General features: G+C 44.5%; 1 protein-coding gene across 3 annotated transcripts in view; it reads left to right on the forward strand.

The window, feature by feature from the left end:
- Window positions 1–677: 677 nt before the first annotated feature.
- PPP4R1 (protein phosphatase 4 regulatory subunit 1) overlaps window positions 678–15,874 on the forward strand; it is a 61,196-nt gene continuing 45,999 nt past the window's right edge. For 2 of the 3 annotated variants that reach the window (XM_036823126.1, XM_036823128.1), the window contains exons 1-2: window positions 678–867; window positions 967–1,011. In XM_036823126.1, coding sequence (XP_036679021.1) covers window positions 861–867; window positions 967–1,011 — 52 coding nt within the window. In that variant the 5' untranslated portion in view covers window positions 678–860. Of the gene's footprint in view, window positions 868–966; window positions 1,012–3,912; window positions 3,932–15,874 lie in introns of those variants that run through there. The other variant, XM_036823129.1, reaches the window with a different exon arrangement.

The following is a 15,874-nucleotide window of genomic DNA, read 5'->3' on the forward strand; positions in this document are numbered from 1 at the left end:
CCATCTTGGAGGCTCTGGGGAGACGGGGAAGTGGGCTGCACTCCTGGACACAGGACAGTGGGAAGTGGGTCAGAAATCCTGGGTTGGGTCCCCACCCTGCACTGGGAAGCTTGCGTTCACCACTTAACACGTGTGGAATAATAGAGTCTGTGCTACACATTTCAGCTGAGCACCTCAAGGGCTACCAAAATTATTTAAAGACAAAAAGCTAATGCTAGGCGCCGTTCCCCCAGCACCTGCGGGATGCCAGTACACGGTGCTCGGTTCCCGCCGTTCTTCATTAATCCCGACAATCCCGGGGGCGGGGGGTCGCCCGTCCTCCTACAACCGGTCGCACGCCACCGCGCGGGCGGCGGAGCTGACCTGAGCCCGGAGCCGGGACGCGGGGGACCAGCGGGGGAGCCCGGCGTCCCCGCGGCTTTGTTCGCGGCACCCGGCGGCCGGCGCGGAGGCGGTGCTTCCCGCCCGGAGGTGGCCCCGCGGCCCCCGGTGCGCGCGGCCCGGCGGGGCGGCGCCGGTGACCCAACAAAGCGCGCGGGAGGCCCCGCCCGCCCCGCCCAGCACACGGCGCGGGGCTCCGGCGACGGCAGCAGCCGCGCCACCTCACCCCGCGCACCGCCGGGCCGGGCTGAGCCGAGAGCGCGCCGGCGGGCGGAGCGAGCGAGGCGGGAGGCGGAGCGGCGTGCAGGCGGGCGGGGCGGGCCGCGTCCGCCCGGCGTCCGGAGCCACCCCGCCCGCCGCCCTCGGCCCGCCCTGCGCGTCCCCGCGTCCCCGCCCCCCGCGCGCGTCCACCGGCCGCCGCGCGCACCGCCCTGGAGCCCCGGGTCCCCGGGCGACGGCGGAGGAGGGGGCGCCGCAAGATGGCGGGTACGGGCCCCGCGGCGGGCGGCGGGCGGCAGGCGGGGGGCGCGGGGCGGCGGGAGGCGGGCGGCGGGCTCACGGCCTTTCTTGTCTCCCTCGGTGCAGACCTGTCGCTGCTGCAGGAGGACCTGCCGGAGGACGCGGACGGATGTGAGTGAGCGGCCGGGCCCGGGCCGGGCGGGAGGAAGGGCGGCGGGCGCCCAGGCCTCGGCGCGGGCTCGGGGGCGGCCGGCGGCCGTTCGGGCGGAGCCCCGGCGGCGGAAGCGGGGAGCGCGGCCGGTTGATTCCGGCGCCTCGGCGGGGACGGGGGCCGCAGGCGGGTCGGGGGCGCCGCCCGCCGCACGGAGCCTGCCCGAGCCGCCCCAGCGACGCGCCCGTACCGGGGTCCGGGATCCGGGGTCCGGGGGTCCGTGGCCGCGGAGGCGGAAGGGGCGGCCTGGGGCGGGATGGGCCGGCTTCAACGACCGCCTTTCTTCGGCGCAAATGTTGGCGGACTTAGCCGGGCCTTCTGCATCTTCACATCTCGGCTTTCCCGGGGACAGTGAAGTTTTCAGGGCTTGGTCTTTTGCTTCAAGAAAAGCAGAAAGTTTGACATTGTTCCCGGAGGAGCGTAGGAGTGTCAGAAATGAAGTGTCCCTCTCGTATGTGCACACTCTTCCGAGTGGGAAGATATTTGGAAATTGCCCTCGAGTTGAAGTGGGGCCCCGGGCGGGACGTGTGGGGGGCCTTAGGGGAGAGCCCGCCCGTGCTGAGACGCACTGACCCTAATATCATCAAGTCGGGAATTCCGAGGGGCTGCGCTTTGAAATTGCTCTTGTAAATGCCGTGGAGTTCGTCCTTAGCATGTCTAATGTGGTTTCTCGTGCCCACATTAAGCTTAATTTTTAAATACTGGGTGTTTTGAGTGAAGTGAGGGGAATTTACTCTTTAGGAGTCTCTAAAGAAGTAATTTCGAAAGTGAATAACCATATGTAAAATTAACCTTTTGCTAAGTCTGAGTTTATGTGTTTTTCAGTAAAACTCTCTTTTAAGGCAGCAGTGCGCAGTAGTGAAGGACAGCATTTACTTTCCTAACGTTGTACCGGAGGACTCTGGGCTGCCTACGAGTAAGTTTGAAATGTTAGTTAAGGCAGCGCTTGATTTTCTGCAAAGTTAGGATGGGAGAGGTTTGGGGAGGTGACTGACTGTCTCCAGACGGGGGCTTCTCAGGCTTGTATTTAGGTTCAAGGTTTTGCAGATAGAAGACGCTTTCTTTCAGCAGGTGTCCGGGACCGTCATTCATTTATTGTCACTTAGGTGCCGTGCACACTTAAAGCTTAAAGGATGAGCTGTACTTTTGCCCTTCACCCTTAAGGGTCACAGTCTAGAAGGGGCAACCTGCCTGTGCAGAACTCAGCAGTGATTTCTCAGGACCCTCCAGACTTCTGCTTGGTACTGAGGATAGAGCAGTGTGAAGGATGGTCACAGTCCGTGCCCTCTAGTGGTTTACAAGCAGTTTTAATGTAAGTGTGACAATGAAGGTGTCAGAAGCATCCTAGCACAGTTGTTAATAGACAAGACTCAGGAGCTGGACTGCTTTGTTCCGTTCTTGGCGTTGTCACTTTGGATGGACTCCTGCCGCTCAATTGAACTTCTCTGTGTCTAAGTGTTGTCATTTGTAAACAGGCGTAATTAATATTAGCTGCCTTATAGAGTTGTTTAGAGCCGTACATGAATTAATGCATGTAAAGCACTTAGAATAGTAGCTGGAAAATAGTGACTATTATGTGTTGTTATTATGAGTAAAGAGTGAGGGAAGCTGGAAGGAAAGTGCAGGGAAGGGAATACTGATGTCGACCATTACACCACAGAATTTACATATTTACAGTTGCTGCTAATGCTTGCAATTAACTTTTTTTAAGGTCCAGTTCATTCCCAGTGTGGGTTTTTTTTTAATTGAAGTATAGTTGATTTACAGTATTGTCCAGTGTGTTTTAATTTAGGATAAAATGTTCGACCTTTGAAGGCACAGATAGTTTATTTGCATATTTATAATTTGGTTGAAGTCATTGTTAGAATAATTGCTTATTTTTCTTAGTTGCTACAGTTTCTACAGGTGATAACCTTTACCCAGAATATTCGGGAACAAGGGATCTTGGAACATGTGGCCAGCTGAAGGACCACTTGGCATCTGTTTTGAAGGGAGGAAGGGTGAGAGGGGAACCTGGCGGTGGGACCTTGTTCCAGGGCTAGATGGATGGGCAGGGAACGGAGAGGCTTGGCACATCCTGGAGAAGGGAGAGGACCAGAGACGTTAGAGAGGGGCTTGGGCTGCCCGCACAACTGGGCTGTGTCTCCCGAGCCCGGTCTTCTGTCTCAGGCAGCGCTGGTGGAGTCAGCCCTTGAGAGGGGAAGACATTGTTCTTTGCTCCAGCTCTATATTCTTGGTTGCCTTTCCTAAATGCAGAACCTAGACTAAGATGGAAGAGAGAGTAAATACTATTGTACAAGTAATGAGAAGCTGGGGTGCCGGGGGGAGGCCCTGGGTGGGGTCCAGATCTTGAAAGGGGGGGTATTGCCAGACCCTGAGATGAGGCTCTCAGGTCGTTCATTTGATTTGTTTCGTTTTAAGCCCCCAAGTCTCTGTGTAGAATCAGTAGAAAAGTGGGTAGAACTGGAAAAGGGTTGGTCAGAGATGGACTTGACTGATAACCCTTGGAGAAAAAGAAACAAAATCCTAATATGTGAAAAATGGTGCCTTGTATGTACATCTCAAAAGGTCATAAAGGTAAGTAAATATCATCATTGTAAGGTACTATTAAAATAAGTTTAGGAGACTAATGCATTGAAAAACTAAGTTTGTTTTTGGTTAAAAGTGATACTTCCAATACTGTCGGATGAAACACACTTTGAATTTCAGAGTGAAAGCAGAGCAACTTCTGAGTTGGGTGAACCCTTCCTGTGCCTGGAATGATGGGAGTCAGTGCGGAATTATAGATAGACTTTCAGAGAAAGAGTTTTAAATTTCTACTGTCAGTTCTTCACAGATGCAATTTTGATGTAGACTGAAGTTGCTGGATTTCTAGGATAGGTGAGATGGGACTTAAGATACAGTAGGATTTGGTGAGTTAACATTTGTAAAAATAATTTCATAGAAGGAGTTTGATTAAAATTTAAATTTCTGTCAGAGTAATATGTTGAAGAAGATTATTTTAAAAGAAAGATGACATAACGCTTAGTGGTTTGCAGTATCTTTTGTATGCGGGTGGTTCTTCCCAGTAGCCGTGGGACGTGTAGGCTCTGGTGTGCCGATACTAATAAATAAGTCAGCTGATATGCAGAGGGACTAAATCATTCTCTCAGGGGACAAAACTCCTAAGTACCAGCCAGAATTTTAAGCCAGGCCTCCTGATTCTAAATATTGTATTTTAAACACTGTTTTTTCTTAGACTGCCCAGTTTACACCATCGAGCAGCCCCAGCTTGCGTAGGCGATTTGTTTGAACCTGTGCTTAGAATAAATACCCTTGAAGATGAATCTAGCATGCTGCCTAAGGTTTAATTTAATCTAGAGGGAGGGGATTCAAATGAGGCTCAGGTGTAAGTCTTTATGTTAACTTCTGTCTCAGCTGTGACTAGCATGCTGTGGAAGGGCTTTTGGAGCTGTGTTCTGGAATATGACACAGCACAGAATTTTTCCTGTTAAAGTTTTGGAATCCTTTTACATGATAGTGTTTTTCAGGTTTGAAACAGTGAATTAACGATGGATCCAGAACTAATTGGGTGTAACTACCTAGACTAAACTCCGTCCAGAGCCTCTGGGCCCTCGACTGTTTCTGAAAACTGGGTTTGATAAGCTTCTTAGAGTCTCGCCACCTGGGGAAGCGAGGAGTGAAAAGTTGGGGCTGTGTCCTGTGTTGGCCAGGGAGCCGGTCGAAAACCTGAGGAAGGTGCCCTTGAAAATCATAATATTTAGAAGTGTTGTTAAATAGGGATTTGGGAGAGTAAGTCATGAGACTTGTAGCATGTTTTGATTGCTACCAGCAAGACTGGACAGGAGAAGTCTTTGTTTAGAGATAATATGGTTGGTGTCTTAGAAAAGGCGCTTAAACATGGTTTTAGTGGTACCCACATGCATATAGAATCAGTTGATGATGCCTTGGGTCATAATTCCCCATACAGAATTTCTAAAAAAAAAGAAAGAAAAAGGGAGAGTACTCTTTGTTCTCTGTAACCGTGTGTGTCAGCCGCTTGGGCTTGTAGCTGCAGGACCGGGGCGTGGGGGACCCAGACACCTAAATGCATAGGTTTTTATTTGTTGTTCTACCTGTGAGAGAGAACAAGCCCTTGCCGGGTGATGTTCTTAGTCTGCCACGTGTTATCACTGGTTTATTTCTGGTCCTTTGGCCTCATTTCTTCCTCTCATCAAAACAGAGATTTCATATTTGTTTATTAAACTACTGTTACTTCACCCCTGTGTTTGCCTTATGTTTTGGAATTTTGCATTTTTCTCTCTTGATGGCAAAGAATTTTTGCCATCAGCTACATGAGAGGGTGGGCAGTTTCTGCACTTGAATTGGGGTGTTGTTTTGCTTTTAACTTGGATCTGAAAATAAACCTGATTTAATGTTTTGGGAAGAAGATCGGGTGACACACCTCTGCAACTTTGGTGAAGGTGGTGGAGAGGCCAGTGCTCCCTAGAACTTGTAGGAGGGGACTTTTGCACAGTCTCCCAGCTGGCAGGTCCCCCAAGGGCCACCTCCCCATGCCCTTCCCCAACTCTCTCCTTACAAGTCAGTCTTCTTAGCTCCCTTTCTCCCCAGACCTAGGAGCAGACTCCTTTTCTGGCCTAATTGGTACCAGTTTGGTTAGTATTTGAGCATTGATCGCGCTGCGCTTCTGGAATATGTCCTGGTATAGTTTAGTGAAGGGGGAGGAGCACTAAGTCTTCATAAACTTAGAGCCGGGTTCAGGCTCTGGCCATTTATTCACTGTTATCATCTTGAACAAGTTTACTTCACTTCTCTCAGGTGTTCTGTCTTTAAGATGTTGCTGGGCTTTTGGACTGCTTTCAGTTCTTGGCTGTTACAGCTCTCTCAGGTGCAAGTCTCTGTGTGGATATAACGCTCCCTTCTCTCGGGTAGATAACCTGCCAGCCTGTTTTCCAAAGTGGCTGTACGGCTTCCCGCCCCGACCAGCGTGTGTGAGAGTCCAGTCCCTTGCTGGGCACTTTAATCTCTTAAGTGTGTTTTTCTTTGCAGTTTGAATTTGCATTTCCTTAAAGTCTAATAATGCTCATCTTTTTTTTTAAATAAATTTATTTATTTTCTTTTATTTATTTTTGGCTGCTTTGGGTCTTCGTTGCTGCACGTGGGCTTTCTCTAGTTGCGGCGAGCGGGGGCTACTCCTCGTTGCAATGCGCAGGCTTCTCATTGCAGTGGCTTCTCCTATTGCAGAGCATGGGCTCTAGGCACGCAAGCTTCAGTAGTTGCGGCACACAGGCTCAGTAGTTGTGGTGCACGGGCTTAGTTGCTCCGTGGCATGTGGGATCTTCCCGGACCAGGGCTCGAACCCGTGTCCCCTGCATTGGCAGGCAGATTCTCAACCACTGCACCACCAGGGAAGCCTAATGCTCATCTTTTTATGTGCTCATTTAGCATCTGTATATCTTCTTTGGTGAAGTGTCCAAATCTTTTTTTATTGGGTTATTTGTTTTCTTACTATGTTTTGAGAGTTCTTTGTATATTCCGGATTCAGGTCCTTTCTCAGATATGGGATTTGCAAATATTATTTTCCATTCCTTGACTTTCTTTTCATTGTCCTAACAGTGTATTTTGAAGTGTGGAAGTTTGAATTTTGCTGTTCAATTTATTATTTTTTCACAGATGCCCTTTATCAGGTTGAGAAAAGTCCCCTGAGTTTCCTGAGACCTTTTTTGAAATTAGGAATGAATGTTGGATTTTGTCAAATGCTTTTTCTGCATTCATGATTTTTTTCTTTTTTAGTCTTTTAATATTATGCATTACATTGATTTTTTAAGGTAAATACTGTTCACTTTTTAAATGGGAAATTTCGGAAATACACAAAAGCAAATGAGCCATCATATACCCACCTTTTACTTATTCTCCCTCTAACATCTGAACTTTTGTGGTGGGGGTTGGGAGGAGGCAGCTAGAGTACTTTAAAGACATCCCAGTGTCATTTATTTTAACTCTTAATATCTCACAAGGCATATACCTGCAATGTGATATTGTAATCCGCGAACAGAAGAACATCTGAGATTATGGTGAGGTATGGTAGTTTATGAAAGTTTACATGATTAAATTCTTGAGACATTTTCCTTGCTGGTTCTACTGTAATAAATCCCACCTGTATAATCACTAAACTCACTTTCATCTAATATTGATCACCAGATTAAAAGAAGCAAGATCTTGCTTGTTTTTTATCATGCTAATACGCACGTTTCACCATTTTGGGTCAGCCTTAATGGTAACAGAAGAATATTGGTAAATAAAAGTTGAATTTTATATTTTAAATTGGTTTGCTGTATCACCCAGAGAATCACATAAACTTAAAAATTTGAATCGTGCTATGCCTCTCGTGAGCCAATGATTCCAGAATTACAGAAATCAAGACTTAGAGGACAGATTATATATTCATCCTTCTCATTTTAAGCATGAAAAAGTTTGGGCCCAAGGTCTTGCACACACCGACGGCTTGGTGGCAGAGGGTAGAATACAATTCAGACCTTGTAGGTTTTAGAGTTTTTTCCCCAGACATCCTCTCACATAGTTCTTTAACTTGCTGCAGAAGGGAAGTGGGAGAAATTTCTGGATTTTGTTCATTTTTAAAATTACCACGTGTTGTCATACTGTGTGTTGGGTGTTGTGCTATAATCTTGCTGACACTATTCCCCAGTGAGGTGTGTAGCCCCACAAATTTACAGAAGTGGCACCTGATGAGGCTTATCTGAACAGTTAAGTAATTTGCTCAGTCACCTACCTTGCAAGTGTTGGGTTACATCTAGACCTGGCTGACACGGTCTTTATTATTTTATTACTCTTTATTACTGTACTCTTCCTGCCTTCCAGTTTTGACCTCCCTTAATTTGTCCTTTATTTAGGTCATCTAACCTCCTAGAGATTCTGGGTGATGTGAAGGTCATAGCATGTTCCAAATATTTGGTGGGTAAAATCATTTTTGTCCGGATAGTGCCTGCCATGGGAATGTTGGAAGCACAATATACCCTTTTTCTTTGTGTTTTAAAACACTCGTGTATAAGGGAGCCAGTCATTGGAGCAAAAGTGGGCAAGAACATCGGCGTGATCTGGTATGTCTGATCCTGGCACTACCTAATTACTGAAGTGGTCAGTCCAAAATCTTATTGCTGAATTTATATTTAAATTTATATATTGCTTTGAAGTTGTATTCAAAGTCAGATTTGATAGAAATTATTTTCACATTTAAATCTATCAAGTTAGTTTTTGGTAGAAATAAAACCTCAAGACTTCAGATAAATTCAGTACCTCATTTATGGGGACTGGTGATTATTTGGACCTGGATTAGCTCAAGTTTTATGTTTGGATTATGTACAGAAAAAAGGATTACTAACCAAAGCAATTGGGTTAATAAGACTGCAAGGAAAATGTTTGCGCACTGGAGAAACAAACACCACATCTATAATGTATGGAAGTCCACACCTGCAAACGCTCTGATGTGCTGCATCTCTGACCAGTAGATGCTGTGTAGAAAACGTGATCTTGGTACCTAATTTGAAAGTAGATAAACACGCCCCTGCCTCTTTTATGTGCATATATACTTTAGGGAAATGTTTTTTGAAATACTCATAGAGTAAACTTTAGCACATTATTCCTGCTTAAATTCAGTTGTGAAATTAAATATGCTCTAGGACAAATTTATACTTATTTACTAGTAAAAATCTAAGAATTTAGTAAACTTTTAATATTTATATTTGAAGAAAGGATTTCTGCTAAGCATATTGTCACACATTGAAACTTGACATACCTGTTGGCTTGAGGATATATATCTGGAACATTTTTATTCTTTACCCATAGCAGAGAGCCCAGCACACAGTAGACCTTCAGTATATAGTTGCTGAGATGAATCGTGATTTTCTGGCCAAGCTGAATAAGGCCATAAACATTTTGTAACTTGCGGTAAAATAATGAAATGATTTGTTTTCAAATTAAACTTGTTATTTTGAGAACTTTCCGACTTACACGAAGGTTGCACAGGTGTTATAGTTAATTCCCCAAACTCTTCACCTCCATTCAACATTGTTAACATTTTGGCAATTTGCTCTTTGTTTCTCTATATGATTATAATTACAGACACACAGTGTAATGTGTAGGTTATTCATAATCTTAATTTCTTTGTTGCACTTTTTTAGAAGTTGTAGACCTGACCATTAGCCTGTATCTCCTAAGAGCAAGGCCAGGCCCTCATAATCAGCACTCAAATTCAGAAAGTGTAACATTGATACAAATCAGTTATGTAATAGGTAGTTCATTATCAGATTTCAGCGATTGTCCAATAATGTCCTTTATAGCAACTGCCTTGCCATTCCAGGCTCCTGCATTGCATTTAGTTGTCATGTCTCTTTAGTTTGGAACAATTTCTCAGCCTTTATCTTTCATGATGTTGGTAGTTTGGAAGAGTCAACTTGGTTTTATCTGTTTCCTCCTGATTTAATTCAGGTTTTGCTCCTTTCTCTCTCCCTCCCTCTTTGTGTGTGTGCAGAGATGCTATGTAAGTAATTCCGTGATTTTCTCAGTGCTTCATCTCAAAAGGCATCTGATGTCAGTTCTCCATCATTGGTGGTGGTAATTTGATTTTAACAGCTTGGTTAAGGTGTGATGTCTACCAGATTTCTCCAGTTAAAGATTCTCTTTTTTTTTTTTTTTTTTTTTCTGTATCAAAAGTTGGTAAGAGAAGTGACTTGACACTGGGGGATATCCCATTCCCAGACAAACATTTACCCGTTAGTATTAGTGTGTGTAGATGATTCTTACCTGAATCAGTTACATTTCCTTGCTGGCTTTCTGCTTTTCAGAAGAGCTTGCCTTTCCTGTTTGTTGGTTTGTTTATTTGTTAAAATATTTAAAGCCCCAAATGTTAAGGTAACTTTTTTTTTTTTTAAGGGTCTCCTCTTTTTTTTTTTTTAACCACTGCTATTTTTTTTTTTCCACACACACACACTGTATTTTATTTTTACAAGAGATAGACTGACACCAAGCATTGTACATGGATGACCACAACAAAAGCAACAATGATTGCAATTACCAAACATGAAACACACTCATACTATGTCATAATATTGACATTCAGTCCAGTAATCCTCCACTGTAACAGCTCCTTTACTTTGCAGTGAAAATTGATTTGTATATTCTTTGCCTCTGAGTCCTTGTGGGATTTTTTTTTTTAATTCAAACAGAAAGTCACAAAAATTATAATCATCCTCATCAGTTCACTCAGTCCCATGTAATCAGTTTTTTTTTCATCTTGATCTTTTGTTAGCACTTTTATGAGTTCATCAGTTTTTCATTAGAGTTCTGAAAATGCTTATTCATTCAGTTCAGCAGTACAGTCAGTTACCAGAAACCTGTACTTGTCAGAGTCTTTTCCATGAATTCCTTGAAGATGAAACCCTTTTATAGGAACATATTTGCAGAAGCATCACAGTACACCCAGAACTGTCTGTAAATGACAAAAGACTTAAAAATGACCACGGTTAAAGATTTGATGAAAGTTCAAGGTAACTCTTATAAATGATTAAATCCGTATGGTGTGTCTCGTTATCTTTCATTTTCTAAGATGTAAAGGACTTGGGAAACAAACAAACAAAAATTCGGCAAGTTTATTGTGGCCTTAGCATTATCAAGGGAAAGATTGAAGGAGGACAGACCATCAGCTTTTTTCTGTTTTAGTGGATATTCCTAGAGGCTGTGTGGGGAATAGAAGGATGTTTTCATCAAGCTTGGTGAAAGTTAAGTTGTACGAATTAATCAGTTCTCTTGGGTGTAGTACTTCTCAAAGGTGCTAATATGCTAATGGTCTTGTGAGTGTTTTAGGGGAGGATAAAGTGCTATTAAAAGACCCTTGTCTCCGCAGGTGTCTCTGTGGACTACCTTCTCATTAACAAGTATTAATGAATAGGCATTCTTCAGGAGAAACATTAGACCCCATTTTTTGGTTTTGTTTGTTTGTTTAGGTAATAAAAAGATTAGCAAGACAAGCTTTGTCTTCTGGGACTTTACCTGTGTTTGGGTTGGGGGGAGAACAAAAGGAAAAATAAAGAAGAAAAAATAAAACACTGCAATGGCTGGTGGAGTAAAGCACAAGCCCCCCAAGACTGTGGGGAGTTCGTAGGAGGAAGAGCTCTTCATCAGAAAGAGTAGGAAATACTTCCTGGGTTGTGTTTATAAGTAGGTGAGTTTACGCTGAGATGAGGGTAAAGAGGGCAGACATGGAGCAGATGGGAAGGTGTGAGGCACCTGCAGAAAACGGCCCCCAGCATAGGCTGTGTGCTGGGGTTTGGGGGGGCAGATCAGGGGGGCCCTTGGATTACCGTGGGAGAGCGGTTCCTTCATCCAGACGGGTGGGGGAGGGGAGGGAGGACAGGCTTTCGGAGGGTTGGAAGTGGTTCTGATTTGCAAACCGGGTTAGGATGAGGAGACTGGAGTAAGTGGATTGACCGTTGTGATAGTCGAGAGCAGTGGTCTTCAAACTTAATGACTGGATACCTTCTAAAATAATCTCGGAAACTTCCTCTCAGACATTTTCAAGTTTAAAGGTATTTTCAAAATGAAACTGTCATATCACTTTTAAAAATGGAATCTAAATGTAGCACTTCACACTATCATCCATTTTCAAAAATTCAAGAATAAACTTTAAATTGGGAATTTTACATTGTTCTTTTTTTCTTCTTGATCTTTTTCCTGCACAAAATTTTACCTTAATATATTTTTATGCTTGCAAGTTTTATTGATCACCCTATCACGTTTCTTTGCACCAAAGATATAAGGAGAAATTGAAATTTTTAATTTCCTGTGGCCATAAAAAAACTTTAAAACTTTGTTTTCTTTATTAATATTCAGTTGATCAACCAGAATGTATTGCAAATTATGATAAATACTTGGTAAGCAAAATTTTATTAAATAGGCCTCTGTTAATAAAATGGATGGAGCTTTTAAAAAGTAACGTATTCATGGGTGAATATAATTTATTGCTAGAATAAGACAATATTTAGCATCAATTTCTACTTTTTATTTTAAGAGCTATAAGCCCAGAGAAATTTTGTTGACATAGATAAGTGGATGGAAAGGGTTTTACTAGCGATGCCACTAATTTCCTTGAACTTCTTCCAACTTATGTGTCAGAAATTTAAAAATTATTTTTAATGAGCTGTCGGTCTTTCAATTTTTTTGAAAGCAAAGGGTTGAAGAATGAATACCTGTCTTGTAAAAGTATATATTACAGCCTTTAGAGAGTTGAACTCTTAACACTTCATCAGTGTTGCAGAGGGTCCCTTTGCTTTGCAGTGGAGGCTTTTCTGCATGGGGGCAGTGCAGCACTGCAGCCTTGAGGTCACGGGAGGTGGGAGGTTGTGAAGGGAAAGCCTTCGATCCACAGCCCAGGCACATTTTTGTGATGGAGTACTCCTGGAGGTTGGGGTCTGGTATAGCCCTGGGAGTTTTCTGCTTGATTTATTCCTCGGGAAAGCTTCACGTACCTCATGGGGTTCAAATACCCCGGTTTGCTCTAAGCAGACGATATCAGAGCCTCTGAATTAGGGTATTGGAAACTGAGAGGTGTGGGAATACAGAGTACTTCATAGAAGTAGAATTTCTAGTTCTTAGCGACTGATCAGATGTGGCGGCAAGAAAAGTGCCTTACAGAGTAACTGAAGGCCTCATGTTTGAGAACTGCAGGTTACTGGGGGAAATGGTGGTAATCAGAAAGTCATGAGGAAGAGCTGATTTTGTATAAGGTTGGTTTTGGACAGTTTGGTTTTCAGAAAACACGTGACATGGAGGTGCAGACTCTGAAGTACCTGCAAACCTGGCTGTGGGGGTCAGAGCAGGAGAACTTTGGGGTCCTCTGCACTGTGAATGGTAGTGGAAGCTGTGGCTTATCGAGGGGAGGAGGGGTGTGTGTGTGTGTGTGTGTGTGTACAATGTATATAGGAGGACAAAGTGGGGGGAAAGAAACTACCTACACAAAAGGGTTAGAGAGAAGCAAGAATAGAAAGGTAGAAAATATCCCAAGAGAATCCAAGAAAAGAGAATTTAAGAGGACGGTGTGGGGATGGGGGAGTCAGCCTTGCCCCTAGTTTTGGCAGATTATTGCCAATCTGTGAGAAGAGTCACAAGAGTGAAAGAAATGGGACAGATTGCTTTTGTCTCGATGAGGAGGTGAGCTACAGCTTTAAGAAGTCTGATGAAAAGTCATTTTAGAGACCAGCAGGCTTAAGTTCTGGATTCAGTGTTTCAGGAAAAAGCCCAGGTGGTCAGAATGGCCCTTAATTACCTTGTGTTGCCCCTAAAGTGTGGTCCCGGCCAGGTGTGCAGGGCCAGCAGCCAGCCTTGCCTTTCCCTCCGTGTGGGAACGTCGTTTCTGTGGTTGAGTCCTCGGTGAGGGGGTGGTGTTTGTGGCCGTGGAGGGAGAATCTCTGTTTAGGCAGGGCGGTGAGGTGCTGTTCCGAGGCGCGCGTGAGAGCCGCTGAGCGCCTCTGCGCCCCCTCCCGCTGCCCTCATGCAGGTGTGCGGACGGGCGACCCCTCACGCTGCTCTTCCCGTGCTCCTGTGCTCATGGTTGCTGGCACATTCTTTTTCCCGACTTGGCATCAGATGCATGTATGGTAGAAAGATAGGAATGGAAGGTGATTCTTTGAAGGTAGTTCTGGCGACTTGGAATAGAGGTTTGGGACGTCTGAGAGAAGTGTAAGCTTTAAGAAGAGTAGGCTCAGAAGTCTTGTTGAGTGAGCATGGAATTAGCGTGAACGTGGAGCATATCTGAGCCTTGTTGATGGGGAGTAGGACAGCGGCTCGTGGTGCTGATGCAGGCAGGGCTAGAATTGCCCCCTCGGGTGAGCAGTTGGGCTCCTGGTGGGGCCGAGGGCTTCCATGAAGGTTAGGGGAGTGAGGCGGGGCTGGCGGTGGTGCTCTCAGAACACCGTGCGCTGACCAGCAGGCGGCTCGGCTTGGGAGAGACACCACGATCTTTGCTTCTTTCTTAATTAAAAAAAAAAAAAAAAATGGTTTTAATTAATAATTGATCATTTAAATCACATTTTATAATAACATAGGTGAATAAGTATCTCCACTGCCCGGAATTGTCACTCAGAGGAGATAATGGTTGAATTTAACTCCGTTGTTGCTTAGAAAATCTCAAGCTCCAGTCCCAGTTACAGGGCGGCAGTGTGATTTCTCCAGACAGGTAGGAGGAGTTTGCAAAATGTAATAATGTTACTCTGTTAAAAACTAGAAGGCTAAGTTGATTTTGGTTGGTCACCGACCCCTCCTTCTCCTGCCTCACTTCTGTGTGAACCCTGTGCCCCACGTGTCCTGAACAACTACTCATTTTCTAGACATGACTTGGTTTTCCTCAACTCCCTGTCTTTGGGCTTCTCGGCTTAGGACTCCCTGTTCCGCCCTCTGTCCTGCTTGGCAAACCTCAGTGTATCTTCCCAGAATTGGCTGGGCTTTGAAGCCTTTTCTTGCTCACCAGGGCAGACCTAGAAGTGTAACAGTGGACAACACACTTTGTGTGTATGTACTCTTAACACCGTGCATCTTTCTTAGTAGCATATTTTTGTCTGTGTCTGTGAACACACATATATACATATGTGTGTACATAGATACATGCATACAATTTCTGTCTAGTTTTTATATCTGTGTTCCCTGTTGAGTGCCTGGCACTTAAAGTAAACATTAGATGTGCCATCCTACTTGCTGAATGAAATGAATGAAGACATTTAAAAACACAGGGAAACCACGATGAGATTCTCTGTATCAGAAACAAATGAATTGCGGGTTCGAGGGAACATGGACATACTAGCCTGACACCGTGTTAGGTGCGTTATAGATGTTATCTTTGTCCGTGTGTCTTAAAGTCTTGACAACAAACAAGTATTTTACATGTGAGGAAATGGAGCCAAATTAATTAATTACTTGCGTAAGTCCACATGCATAGTTCACAAGGAGCAGAACATGAGATTTGGACCCAGATCTGTCTTAACTTTAAAAAGCCTCTGCCCTTTTCACATCACTGTCGCTATAAGTGTGTAGTGATTAATCATCTTTAAAATTTCAAATGGGTGCAACTTTTAAATTTTTACATTTTAGACACTGTTTTCCTTAAATTTAAAGGAATGGGATGTTGGTTTCTATGGCTCTGGGTTTCTGCTGGAGCTGGAGCTGGTGCTGGTGCTGGTGCTGGTGCTGGTGCTGGAGCTGGAGCTGGTGCTGGTGCTGGAGCTGGTGCTGGTGCTGGAGCTGGTGCTGGTGCTGGTGCTGGTGCTGGAGCTGGAGCTGGTGCTGGAGCTGGTGCTGGTGCTGGAGCTGGTGTGGGGAGTGGAAAGTGGATGGAGCCCTTCCTGAAATGCAGGGGTGACTCTCTCTCTCTTCTGCTGCATGGTCTCTTACCTTCATGCAAAGGGGGGGATTCAGTTTTACAAGTAACAAAGATAAATGTCCTTGTTTTATCATTTCTTTCTCTTTCCTGTTTTTCTGGATGTTCTCTTTAATTTGCATTGTAACACATTTGATTCTTGTCCTGATTTGGAACTGGAAGGATCTATTGAGTCTGATTTGAGACAAGATGGGCTAACCCTTCAGTATAAGGCTTCAGTTCGTATCCCAGGTTTCTATTCCAGTTAGGAATTCTGTTAGAATTCACTAAAAAACACAAGATTTCATTGACACTTTTGTCATTTAGCTTCTTCATGGAAGCTTTTATAACTAAATATTAAGTTTTGAAAAGTGAGGGTTTCCTACGTAAGTGTAGGAATTCTG

Source organism: Balaenoptera musculus, chromosome 14 (assembly GCF_009873245.2).
Source record: "Balaenoptera musculus isolate JJ_BM4_2016_0621 chromosome 14, mBalMus1.pri.v3, whole genome shotgun sequence".
NCBI lineage: Eukaryota > Metazoa > Chordata > Mammalia > Artiodactyla > Balaenopteridae > Balaenoptera > Balaenoptera musculus.